Consider the following 14,493-nt stretch of genomic DNA (forward strand, 5'->3'; position numbering starts at 1 on the left):
TAGATATTACTTTGTAAACAATAAACAACACTCTTTATGACAACAGTCAAAATTTCAATTATTTTAAAATATTATATATCAAATTAAAAATAAACTAAGAAACAGTCAAATAAAAATTTCTTAGTAAGCAGAAATGTATTTGATAATAGAACACTTAAATTTTAATGTTTCCTAACACATATTCCTGGGGATGATAGACCCCAAATCCGTGGTCAGATAAAAAGTGGAAAAGATGAAGCCTCTTAGAGATTCACAAATGAGTATTATTAAAACCTCTGTGAAGTCTTGTAGTAAAGAAATGAATTTAATTTTGTTTAGTCCAGTCCAAAGGTTAATTTCTGTATATCATGATTTCTTAGCAATCCCAGTTACACTTAAACATCTTCCACATTTTCTATTTATATACCCTTTCTGTTCTCTGAGTAAATATTTAATAAATACCTGGCCCTATCAAAAAACATTTTATCTGTTTTGAAGAACATATAATTTTTCACATTAATATTAAATTCTAGTCTCTTTATTAAGACAATAATATTAACCAATAACCTTATCAAATATCTATTCTTAAAATACCCTAAGAATTATTTAAAAGTCTATACTATGACAATTGCTCTGCTCATATCATACTTATAATCCTAGAGTTATTATAAGGATCAATTAAAATAACTGGAGAAGAATTTTGGAACTCAAGAACTTCATGTCAAGTACATGAAGCTGTCCTCACTGTTATTAAAATTATCACTATCATTACATCCAGTACTCATATCTATAAAACTCCATTTCTTATAACCTACCAACTTTTCACTATTTACAAACCTTCAAATTCAAAAGATTCAACAAAATGATTCAAATTCTCTAAAAATAATGTTATAGTAGCATTATAGCAGTTACAATATTTTTTTTGTTATATATAATACATTTTAAAATATTTTATCCAAATACTTTATCTAGATAATCTACTACTGAAAAATAACTGAGTATATATTCTTTTGCAAGGCCATAAAATACTCCATTATGTTCTAAAATCAGGAAACAACTACAAAATCAGAGAACATTTAGTGCATGTGCACATGTGTGTACACACACACACACACACACATACCCACTCTGACCAATAAACTTTCTTCATTTTCATTTAGCTACACCCTAGTAAACATTACCTGTTCTGTGGACCGTCACCAACTAAATATTCAACAATTCTATCCAGAGCACCTCGTTCTCGAGGCAGAATGGGTCTTGCTAAAGGTGGACCAGGAGGATGAAGACCTAGTAAATAAATATACACAAAATTTATATGTGTGAAATACATTTAATCTTCAATTCAGTTGCCAAGAACTACTTATGCTTAAGAGTTTTTTTAATGATTTTAATAAAACAAAAATGATACTATCATCTCTGTATTCAAATTTTCATTAAAAATACTACAGTACAAAAATATATTTATATATGTGCTATATTAGAACCAGCAACATAATCTATTAAGGAATAAAACTATGTTGAGTTCTGTACAAATTAATTTTTTAAATGCTCAGACTCTTAAAAGTTTATGTAATGATAAACTAGGAGACTTCCACTTTGTACCATAATACAGTAATCAGAGTCAGATTTAATCTCCCATTTAAAACAACTAAAATACCATGTAAAATATATTATGCAATGGTTTTAGAGACACTGGATATCAAGTAATGTAGGATAAAGATCCCCGAGACACATACAGCAAATAAGATGAGCCCTACAACTGCCCCAACTTATTGTCTGGAGAGTTTTCCAGGTAGCAATTCAGGCAGAGTAAATCCAGGTGAAGTTCATTAGTCTCTCTGAGTTGAAGAGAAGCTGGAATGCTGGAGAGGCCAAGGCAGGTTGAGTTCACTGGGAACAGTACCAGAGAGGAGGGAATGCAGAGACCCAGAACACCAAAGATCTGCCCAGGATGCAAATGAGAAAAACTACCTGAGGACAGAGAAAGAACTGCCCCCAAAATACTAAAGGTACCGGTGCTCACATGGGGCCAAAAATATCACATGTTCCCACCAGCCAGGATGGAAAACTTCGTAACTCACAGGTCACTGGGTAAATATTCAGAGAGGCCTTGTACAGTAATTTTAAAATATTCTGTACCCAATACGGCAAAATTTACAATGTCTGACATCAGATAAAAAATTATTAGTCATGCAAATTGTAAAGAAAATAAAACCCATAATGAGAAGAATCAATCAGAAGTGACCCAGAAATGATGGAGATGATAGTATTAAGAGACAAACATATTAAAACACTTATTATGACTATATTCCATATGCTTGAGAATCTAGATGAAAACTGTAATATGTTAAGCAGAGACATGAAAAAAATTTATAAAAGATCCAAACTGAACCTCTACAGATGAAATCTACAATGTCTTAGATTTAAAAATTCACAGATGAAATGAACAGCAGTTTGGACATTACAAAACAATTAGTAAATCTGAAGACAGCAATAGAAGCCATGCAAAATGAAACACAAAGACTAAAAAGTTTTTAAGTGAACAAATCATCAGTGAGCTGTGTAACAACCTCAAGCATCTAGTATACGTATAATTGGAGTTCAGAAGAGGAGAGGAAAAAAAATTGACTCAAAAAAATAATGCACAAAAATTTTCAAAACCTGATGAAAACCAAAAACATACAGACCCAAGAATATCAACAAACCCTAAGTACCAGAAATAATTTTACACCAAGATACAGCATAATCAACCTTCTTAGAACCAGTGACAGAAAATCTTAAAAGCAGTCAGAAAAAGATACATTAGTACAGAGAAACAAAGATAAGAATGACAGATTAACTCATAAGAAAATAAGCAAGCGAGAAGACAATGAAACAGTATCTTAAAAGTTCTGAAAGAAAAACTATCAAATTAGTGAAATTATCTGTATTAGTGAAGACATCTTTTTAAAAATGAAGGCAAAATGAAGACTTTTTTCAGACATACAAAACTGAAAGAATTCATCACTAAAAGAACTGTACTACAAGAAATGTTAAAAGAAATCCTTCATGCAGAAGGAAAATGACACCAGACAGAAAGCTGGATCACACAAAAGAAAGAGTACCTGAAATGGTTACCATGTGGGTAAATATATAAAACATTATTTATATCGCTTTAGAAAACAATTGATGGCCTAAAGAAAAAGTAATACAAGTTTCCCTTGCGATCCAAAAGTTCCCATGAAAGCTTTCGTAAGCCAAAATGGCATAAAGTGAAGAAGCAATTACCTTAGGACACATCTTGCTAACGGATGCACAAAATAAATTGAGACAAAGCACAGATGCTCACAGACAAAGTTCAAAGCTATGGCGGCTTGATGATGAGATGCTGAGTGTAGTTCCCAGGGAAGGAGCTTGGTGGTGCCACTCTTGCTGCTCAGGATGCACGCTGCCTCTACAACGGCTCGCTGCAAAACAAATGCTGAACGCTATTTTCGCTTTTCATCTTTTTTTGTAAAAGCGAAAACCTTCTTCCGATTCTTTCAATTAGTAGAAACAGGCACTAATGTAGGTCTTTCATAAAAGCAAAGTGGTGTAAAGTAAACTTTCAAAATGCGGAGGATATATCTGTAATTCCTTGTGGGGTTTATAACACATGTATAAGTAAAACGTATGACAACAATACCACAAAGGCCAAGGGGAAAGAAACATTAAGTGTATACTATAGTTTGATTCTTAATCTGTATGAGAACTGGTGTCATACCATTTGAGATGAACTATGATAAATTAATGATACATATGGCAAACTCTAAAGTACCCACTAAAATAACAAAAAAGCACTATAGCTAATAAGGCAACAAAAAATAAATGATTAAAAGCAATCATAAAAGATACTCAACCCACAAGAGGCAGAAAACAAGGTAGCAGAACAAATGGGACAAATAGAAAACTAGCGCAATAAAAGATTTGAACTCAAACATACCAATCATTACATTAAATGTAAGTGGCCTGAGCATCCTCATTATGAGGCCAAGATTGTCAGAACTGATAAAAAAGCAAGATCCAACAGATGTTGCTTACAAAAAATCCATTTTAAATATAAAAACACAAATAGACTAAAGGTAAATGACAGGGAAAACTACATAAATACGCTAACACTATTCAAAAGAAACCTAGAGCACCTGTATTAATAGCAATCAAAGTAGATTCTAGAGCAAAGAATATAAACTGGGATAAAAGTGTAATTTCATAATGACAAGGAGTCAATTCATCAAGAGGACATAATAATCCTAAACCTATGATGTATGTGCATTATAACAGAGTTTCAAAACACATTATGCAAAAACTAAAAGAAATACAAAAAGAAACAAATACACAATTATAGCTGGAGATTTCAACAGCATTCTCTCAAGCACTGACAGAATAAACAGACAAAAAATCATTAATGATATGTAATACTACCTACTTAACCAATTTGATGCAATCAACATTTACAGCCATTCTACCCAGCAGGAACAAAACATATATTCTTTCCAAGTGAACATAAAGCATATACCAAGACAAATGATAGTCTGAAACATAAAACAAATCTTAATACATTCAAGAAGATTCAATAATACAAAGTATGTTTTCTGACCACAACATAATTAAACTAGAAATAAGCAACAAAAAGACATCAGAAAAATACTCAAATATTTGAAGACTCAATAATATATAAATAATCCAAACTTTAAGAAAAATAAAGAAATTAGAAAGTATTTTTAACTGAATGAGAACAAAAAACCAACATATCAAATTTATGATATGCAACTAAAACAATTCATAGAGGAAAATTTATAGCACTAAACACCTATACTGCTAAACACCTACAAACGAGGATAGATCTAAAATCCATGAATTCAGTTTCTACCTTAAGAATCTAAAAGGAAAGAGCAAGTGAAACCCAAAGTAAACAGAATAAATGAAATAATAAAGATCAGAGTAGAAATTAATAAAAATATACTAGAATAATAGAGAAAAGATAATTCTTTGAGAAGACCAAACTGATAAAGCTCTAGTCAGACTAATCAGGATAAAAAGGAAAGATACAAAATATTAATATTAACAATGAGAGAAATGACATAAATCCAGATAGTAAAGATACTCAAAGAATAATAAGGGTATATTATGAATAACTTCATGCCAATAAATTCTGTAAATTATGAGAAACAAATTCCTCAAAAGACTACCAAACTACCACAACTTACTCAACAAGAAACAGAAACTTCAACTTGCTAAAATTTTGTTAAGAATTTTTGCATCTATAAGGATATTAGTCTGTAGTTTTCATTTTCTTTAAAAAAGTTGAATTTTTTTTAAAAAAAGAAAAAATCTTCCACAAAGAAAACACCAGGCCTAGCCACCTCAACCTGTAACATTTAAATTTATTACTAAGAAATAATACCAATTCTATACAAACTTGTCCACAAAACTAAAGACAAAAAAATGCTTTCTCATACTGAGGCCAGCAATACTCTTATACCAAAACCAGACCAAAAAAATTATGAGAAAAACAAAAAATTATAAGAAAACAAATGAACAAAGAAAACTGACAAAACAAAATTACAAGAGAAAAACCAAAAAGCAAAAACAAAACAGACCAGTATCTTTAAGGAAAATTGACGTACACATTTCTAACAAAATTTTAACAAACTGAACCCAATAATATATATATAAATTAAAACATGACCAAGTCAAATTTACCTCAGGAAAGCACAGTGGTTTAATGTCTAAAAAATGTCAATGTTAATGAGGTGGATGAAACTGGAGCCTATTACACAGAGTGAAGTAAGCCAGAAAGAAAAACACCAATACAGTATATTAACACCATACAGCATACGTATGGAATTTAGAAAGATGGGAACGATAACCCTGTATGCAAGACAGCAAAAGAGACACAGATGTATAGAACAGTCTTTTGGACTCTGTAGGAGAGGGAGAAGGTGGGATGATTTGGGAGAATGGCATTGAAATATGTATAATATCATATATGAAACGAATAGCCAGCCCAGGTTCGATGCAGGATACTGGATGCTTGGGGCTAGTGCACTGAGATGACCCAGAGGGACGGTACAGGGAGGGAGGAGGGAGGGGAGTCAGGATGGGGAACACGTGTATACCTGTGGTGGATTCATGTTGATGTATGGCAAAACCAATACAATATTGTGAAGTAATTAACCTCCAATTAAATAAATAAATTTATATTTAAAAAGATATTAACATTGGAATAAAAAAATCAATCAACATATTTCACCATATGAAACAGTGATATTAAAAAAAAAACTAAACTAAAACCCTATAAGAGCATCTTAATAGATGTAAAAAAAGGATTTGAAAAAATCCATCATCTGTTACTGATAAAAACCTTCAGCTAACTAGGAATGGAAGGGTACTTCTCCTCAATCTGATAGAAGCTATCTATTTTTAAAAAAAAAAAAACAAAAACCCTATAGCTTACACTGAGTTGAATGATAAAAAAGTAAATGCTTTCCTCCTAAGATCAGCAATAAGACAAGGATGTCTGCTCTCACCACTTCTATTTAACACTGCACTGAAAATTCTAGCTAGTGTAATAAGGCAAGAAAAAGAAAGGAATATACATTTAAAAGGAAGAAGTAGAATTGTATTTAGTCACCAACAATCTGAAGCCTGTTTAGGATATATTATGGAATCTATATAAAAGTTACAAGAACCAGTGACTTTAGCAATATTACAGGATATAAGATCACTATACAAAAATCAATTTCTGTGTACGTTACCAGTGAACAATGGAAACAGTTAATAAAGTATTTCAACTAGGATAAAAACATGAAATAATCAGATGTACATTTAATCAAAAAAAGTACAAAAGCTATAAACACTGCAAAACATTGCTAAGAGAAACTAGAGAAGATCTAAATAAATGGAGAGATGCATTGTATTCCTATTACAAATTAGCCAGTATCAGAGATGATGACTGGAGAGTCAGGAGTAGAGGAATAACTTAGAATTTAGTTAATGATTACATTATATAAAACAGTAACAAAAATAAAGTCACACATTCAAAATTATGAATTGTAACTCCATAATCTCTGAAAACTGAAAGAGAACTGTTTGCAGGATATTCTAAAATAAGAGACTACACAGAAGGCACTGAGAAGTTAGAGAATAAAATAAACAAGATGTGATGTTTGCCTTTGTAAAACAAGGCCAGATAAAAATAAGATAGGCAGCAATGGACGTTTACATGGAGACCTTGTAGAAGACTTCCAAACAAAATGAGGTCTTGTTGAAACAAGCCCTGCAATACATGGATTAAAGGTCTTCAAAATGACTGTTACAAAACCTTTAAAGCATTAAAAAATGGCTTTAGGGCAGCAATATGATATTACTATTCTAAAAGATAAGAGATTTGCGTTGTAAATAGTCACAAATCTTAAGGCTGTTACCATCTTAAAAGGGGGGGAATGATATAGAATCATAGCTAATAAATGAAATTAGATTCTAGAATAAGTTTTCAGTATTAGGAATCAAGTGCATTTTTCACATTTCATTGGCTATTGGCATTTCTTTGGCTAATGTTAGGTAGAGTCATACTTAACATTCAATCATTAGCATCAAAAAATAAACTTGAATGCAGACATTAAGTGTCATCCCTCATTATCAAATTTTCAACTTAAATAAGCACGCCAAATTAAATTCTGAAAGCATTTAAGCCAGCTTAACTTTTGCTGGAGTATTTTACTTCTACATGCTTAAAATTTAAATGTCCATAAAAGAATCTGGATAAATAAAACAACAGATTTCATAAAAATATCTTAACTCCCTTGCATGTTAATAACTTTTAAAATAACACATCTTTGTATTCATGCTGTTACGGGTAACAGTAATTAATACAAACATCAAGAGCAATCATTGTAGGAATATTGGTCATTTTTACACAGCTTGGCAAATTATCAAGTACCTGCTGGTTATTAATTTTCAAACATATGGGAGCCCTGTGGTAATACACATTAAATTGATTCTCTTTCACAAATATGGCATAATGAAAAAATGAATTATTAATCTTCTCTATAAGAAATCACTTAGTTCACTCACATTTTTGGCAATGTACAACTTAAATACAAAGTCTTTTACACAGAAACTAATTAAAAACTTTAGTAAAATATATTATGTTTACATGATCATGAAATGGTAGGCTATTGAAACCCTGTTCTTACATGTGCTATTATATAGTTTACATTACTCTGTATAAGTTGATAAACTCTAATTTCTTTAAAAATAGTCAGATATACAAAATGTATTCTCACAAAATACTTCTTCCATTAAACAATTAAGAGCTTTACTTTACAAGTCATGGGTATCTCAAATCAACCAGTAACAACTGAAAGATGAAAAATTTTCAACCAATTTACTCAATTTCACAAAATATACAGTTGCCCTGAGTGACATCATTATATGTTAAGTTTAAAAGTATTTTTTCAATAACCAACAATTAAAATTTATGATTTGTATTCATTTCATTTGTAGTTAGCTTTCTTAATATATTTATAAATTAATAGTTTTTTAGTTTTCTAAAATCTTATGCTGTTTTCGAAGAAAAAGGAGGGGGATAAAATCTACTGTACTAGTAACATTTAGATTGCTTACTGATTTTATTAAGTCTATGTAAATGCCCTGAGTATCTAATATCAACTTCTGACGAGGCTCAAAGTCATAAATTATATGTAATTAGTCGTGAAATATGAAATTAATCTAAATTAAAATTAAATATCCTAAAATAAATAATTTATTATCATATTTAAGAATCTGACATGGGACTCGACATACAATAATGTGATCTGCTGAAGAAGACTTTCATGTCCCAGTCATACTCCAAAAGAAAGCTGCAGGGTAACATAATCTATTACACTCCTAAAATGGGATCTTCCCCTAGAGATCTACAAAACTGAAAAAGGAGAATCCAAAGAGATGAAATAGTAGTAAAGGCAGTATGTCAATTCAATAAGACCTTATGTTAAATTATCTGTCAGAAAATATTGAGGCTCTATGGCTTAAAAAAAGAAAAAATCTACCAAGCTCACATTAACATTAGTAGTATTACACACTACAGTACATGAATATTCTTCCTGAAATGTTAATCTGTCAAGTTTAAAAATATATATGAAGGGTTTAGCAAAAAGCATGAATACATTCCCAAAATGTTCTCTTCTATCCTCATTTTATATAAATCTGGAGCCATTCTAAAGCTGAATATAAAAAGATATGCTATACTGTTGACTACAGAATACTACAAAGTTTTATTGCCATTTAAACAAAGAAGCCATAACAGCTAAATGAGCTCAAGAAATAGGTTTCAGTATCACAAGGTGCCAGCTGTAAAGAGTTATGGCTAATTGAATATGGAACTCCTGCTTAATCAGATAACTGCTCTGCTATTTCCAAATGAAATGCCATTTCCACACTGTCTGAAAATGGCCGGTTTTATTGGTAACCAGAGAAAACAATATAAACTGTAAATAACATTAAGTGCTCTGTTTACCCATTCCAGGCACTGAAGTAGCAGGGGATCCAAAACGTCTTGGTAACACATTTGATGACAGGGCTGGAGTAACAGTTCTTTCTGGGGGTCCACCAGGGGCTGAAGTGTCCTTTGGTGGTCCAGGAGAAGCTGGAATTTGCGGAGGAGGGCCCTGGCTGGAGCCTGCTGGTGGAGAAAGGTTTCTTTGAGCGGCAGTTCGCTGACGAATCTCTGAAAATAAGAATAAAAAGTATATATTAGGTTTAACATTTAGCATACCACCATCAGTCAATATCACAAACGACTTACATTCAATAAAGCTTTGCAGCGCTAGAAATCATCTACAAGGTCAAACTGCTTATAAATAAGAAATCTGTACAATGTAACACTGAAAACTGACTACAAAGTACTCCATTTCTGAACCTAAAATTCAACTACATGTATATATTTACATAAGTCTTGATCTAAGTCTACCTACTGATACTATTTTTCAAAATAAATTCAAATAAAATAAAATAAAATCACCCAATTATGCATTATATCTTTTTATAATAAATCCTTCCCAAGTTATGATAAAGAAAGTTTATCAGAATCAGTGAAAACACCAGTGAAAACTGCAGAATTGTTTTTTCAAGATAAAAAAATGATAATGCTAAGAAATGAGCAAATAAGTATATCTGGAATTGTCATGTAATTTATGAAGTAATTAATCTAAGTAGTCATAGAAATGCTGAAGAAAGGTACCATTTCTATTCTCCTTTATACTACTATCTTTTGGGGTCAATTTTTTTTTTTGTCAATACATTCAACAGAGGAAAACTTTCACTGTGCACAAACAATACATTAGAATAACAAATTTTATCTTTTTGATGCAGAAATCACAAGAAGTTGGTAAATAAGTCAAATCCAGGCTGCTGCCTCTTTTTGTAGTTTTTCACCGAAACACCATAACACAGTTCTTTACATACTGTCTATGGCTGTTTTAGAAGAGTTTGAGTAAACACACTAGAGACCATATGGCTCTCAAAGTCATGCACTACATTTACTATCTGTTCCTCTACAGAAAATTTGATGATCCCCCTCTGTACTCCATAACATAAAATTCAATTCTATCATTCCTCATTCTCACTAATACCTTACTTGAATGTTGACGGTACGATCTCAAATAAAGATGCACTTCTAACTTTGTAATTCTACATATCACCTTAATTTATTACAAATATTGAAATGGTAAGCTAAAACTAAAGAAGTTATTAATAAATTTTAATTGGCATGATTGGTAAAAAATGCAGTTTCAGAAGCAAAATACTTTAGATTTGGACTCCATTTGACAGTTAAAAGATTTTCATAAACAGCTCATTGCAATCACAACTTGAGCACCAGATTTCAGTTTACTATAGCCTCGTCAACTATTAAGAACCTGGGTCCTGCGGTCAAAAAGGTTTGGTTAGAATCCCAGCTCCATGACCCCAGATGGGTTAACTTTGTTAAGCCTCTATTTATTTGCAAAATTAGGATAATAATATCCTAACTCAGAATTGTTATGAGAATTAAATAAGATAATGTCTTTAAGTTGACAGATCACATTTATTGAATACAAATTTCAGATGACAGTGCTTTCATTCAGTTAAGTATTTTCAAATCACCATTTAGCTGTAATTACTAGGACCAACAAAATTTCCATTGGTTCTTAATTTAGTCTCTAACCTAGCCACTTCAATAATAAATTATAAGCATGTTATCACTATATAAATAGATAGGTCCTTATATTTGGCTATTTTCCTTACAGTTTATAGAAAATTTTGAATTTTACCTAGATTAGTTATATCCTAATTCCAGCAAATTAACTGGTCACTTAATTACCTTTTACTCACAAGGAACTTCTTAAAAGATGGTTACACATTAGGAAAGCCATTAAATTCTACAAAAGGTACTGAGATCAGTGAAATCATCTAAGGATCTGATTACTGGAATTAATTTAAAAAACAAGGCATCAACATTTTAAATCATTTCTTTAGCAGATTTTTAGGTAAAACATAACTCCAAAGGGCTTCCCTAGTGGCTCAGTTGGTAAAGAATCTGCCTGCAATGCAGGAGACTCAGGTTCCATCGCTGGGGAATGCAGGAGACTCAGGTTCCATCGCTGGGTCGGGACAATTCCCTGGAGGAGAGTATGCTTGCCTGGAGAATTCCATGGACAGAGGAGCTGGGCAGGATACAGTCCATGGCATCACAAAGAGTAGGATACAACTATGTGACTTTCACTTCACTTTCAACTCTAAAATGGTATTTTTCTTCCAGATAAATGCTTAACATTTATTAGACTATCTTAAAAGTCTTTAACTTCTTGAACAAAGACTTGAGACTGCTTCCTCTGAGCATGCATTTACCCAGCGAAAATTAACTAAAGCACACTTTTAATGTCACTCATATGCTACTGAAAGGTAAGGTCTATAACTAAAAGGAACACCATATCCAGCATTCCATAAAAGAGATTTGGCTTCATATTATTTCTAAATCTAAAATTAGGCAGACAAAAGGGAAAACTGACATGAAAGAGTCAGGAAAGGGAGAAAACATAGTTTCACTATTTACAAAGGAAAAGAAGGTAACAAAGAGTTACAATGACTATGGTTGAAAACAGCTAGCAATACAATACCAAATCTATATTTGGTAAAGTACTATAAAATATTCTGGTAGTCTCAATGAAAAATAGCTAAGATTTACCTACTTTTAGCTATGTGCCATTTACAAATGCTTTGTATTATTAAATCTCTTAAAAAGTTTCTCACACTCAACAAAATAGTCATACTGGATATACTGAACATTTCCCACATTCAAACGTAAAATATCATCCCCTAACAACATTTACCAAGCACTCCACATTAAGTCTCATTAGGTACAAGGACTATCCCACAAAGTTACCTCTCTAGAGGGCATCCTTATCAATGACCAATCAATAATTCAAAAAAAAATCACACTAAGTATGAGGACATTCGCTTCAGCCATGTCCAACTCTCTGAGACCGTATGGATTGTAGCCTGCTAGGCCCCACTGTCCATGGGATTCTCTAGGCAAGAATACTGGAGTGGGTTGCCATGCCCTCCTCAAGGGGACCTTCCTGAACCAGGGATTGAACCAGCATCTCTTAATGTTTCCTGCATCATTAGCAGGCAGGTTCTTTACCACTAGCACCACTTGGGAAGCCCAATTTTAAATTCAAAATGAATCAAATAGAATCAAAATAAGATTGAAAACTACTATTTTATGATAAACAAAAGGAAGAAAACAAAGCTTAATGACACAGAATATGTTTTATGTTGTTAAAAACATAAATTTTGGAATCAAATTGTCTGGATTTAAATTTTAGCTCCACCCTGTTTATTAGCTGTGCAGGAAGGCTTTTCCAAGTTGATGAAATCTCTCAGTTCAGTTTCCTCATAATGAGAATACTTACCTCTTACAGTTGTTATAAAGAATAAATGAGATAATCAACACAAAGAGCTTAGCCAGAGCATAAGAAAAGTACTTAATAACTATTAGAAGTGGTATACATCTAAAGGTTCCAGCTTGTATAATAAATCTAAAGCTGAGCAATCTAGAATTTCTAAAGTAATTATTAAAACAAAATATAGATATTAGTTTGCAAATTAAATGTTTTCCTAGAGTTATTTGTGAACTTGTTTAAATGTATTATATAAAACTTAAATCTATTACTCTAGCTTGCTATTAAATACTTCTTGAGATGAATGTTCTATAATACCAATAATTATCCCTTAATTTATCAGATTTTTACATAATGATTCCTGATACACACAGGTAGAAGGTTTTGTCTTTGTTTTGGTATTAAGGTGTAGTAGCAAAAACATCACACAACAGTTAGGAGGCCTATATTTTCATCCTAGCTGATACCACCATTTCCTTATGTGAACTAAAAGTCTTTTATCCACTCTGGGTTTCAAATTTCTTTAAAAGAGTGTTGGCAGAACTACAAAGACAATCCTCATATTTTCCCTAATACTGGTTAAAGGCTTTCTGAACTATCATGTCCAGTCCTAAACATCATACGAAGAAATTTCAATGACTTAGGATTTTAGCAACGAACAGAAAAACGTCTTTAAGTCTATGAATGATTAGCATATGCAGATGTGGACACTTAAATTCAGGGGAATTTGGTTCTTTATAAATGTGATCATGAGATGCAGTTAGGTGGAACACAGAGATATATTTTCAGGAGAGTTTCTACTTTTGAATTTATATAAATTCAGGTCTCTCTTGTTTAAATTGATATGATTCCTTTAAATAAAATAATAAAGATCATGCATCTGATATCTCCTCCTTTTACTTTCTAAATGATCTAAAGTCTACATTCACTGTATCATCTTCTTCACATTCTACTCATACTAAAACTAAGCTCCTTTAAATTCAGCTTCTGCCCTACTTTTCTATCTGATTTGTTTTCTCAATACGTCAATGGCCTTTTATTAACAAAAATGACTCCATAACCTTTTTCTTCCCATAGAGGCAAAGCTTTAAGGGAAAAAAGAAAAGAAGAAAAACTTTCCTAACAGTTCATTCTTCAACCCAATGCAATATGGTCTCTGTCCTCCTTAGCTACCAAAGTATCATCTACCACTCGAAGTACTATTGCTTTGGTTACCAACTTATAACATCATCACTGTTATTATACATGGTGGCAATGGTTTCGTCACTAAGTCGTGTCCAACTCTTGTGATCCCATTGACTACAGTCTGCCAGGCTCAAATCCCTACTATTCGCTAGTAACTATATGAGGCATTTTACTTGCGTTTACTAATTTCATACAGTACTCAGGCCAACTTTTTGTGATAACTCCTATCCTGTTTTCAAAAGAAACCAAAGCTCAGAAGTCAAGTACCTTCCCAAAAGTCTTACAATATAATAAGAGATGGAGACAAGATTCAAATCTAAGGTTTTATGACAGATACCCTCACTCTATTATATATCCTGTCAGATTC

At 32.0% G+C, this 14,493-nt stretch overlaps 1 protein-coding gene across 2 annotated transcripts in view; it reads right to left on the bottom strand.

Annotated features, from left to right (window-relative positions):
* The window catches only part of LNPK (lunapark, ER junction formation factor), a 98,947-nt gene that overhangs the window by 20,808 nt on the left and 63,646 nt on the right, over nucleotides 1–14,493 (bottom strand). For both annotated transcript variants that reach the window (XM_040228205.1, XM_040228207.1), the window contains exons 9-10: nucleotides 9,518–9,727; nucleotides 1,161–1,266 (exon numbers count right to left, since the gene is read on the bottom strand). In XM_040228205.1, coding sequence (XP_040084139.1) covers nucleotides 1,161–1,266; nucleotides 9,518–9,727 — 316 coding nt within the window. The remainder of the gene's footprint in view (nucleotides 1–1,160; nucleotides 1,267–9,517; nucleotides 9,728–14,493) is intronic.

The sequence above is a fragment of the Oryx dammah genome, unplaced genomic scaffold (genome assembly GCF_014754425.2).
Source record: "Oryx dammah isolate SB20612 unplaced genomic scaffold, SCBI_Odam_1.1 HiC_scaffold_27, whole genome shotgun sequence".
NCBI lineage: Eukaryota > Metazoa > Chordata > Mammalia > Artiodactyla > Bovidae > Oryx > Oryx dammah.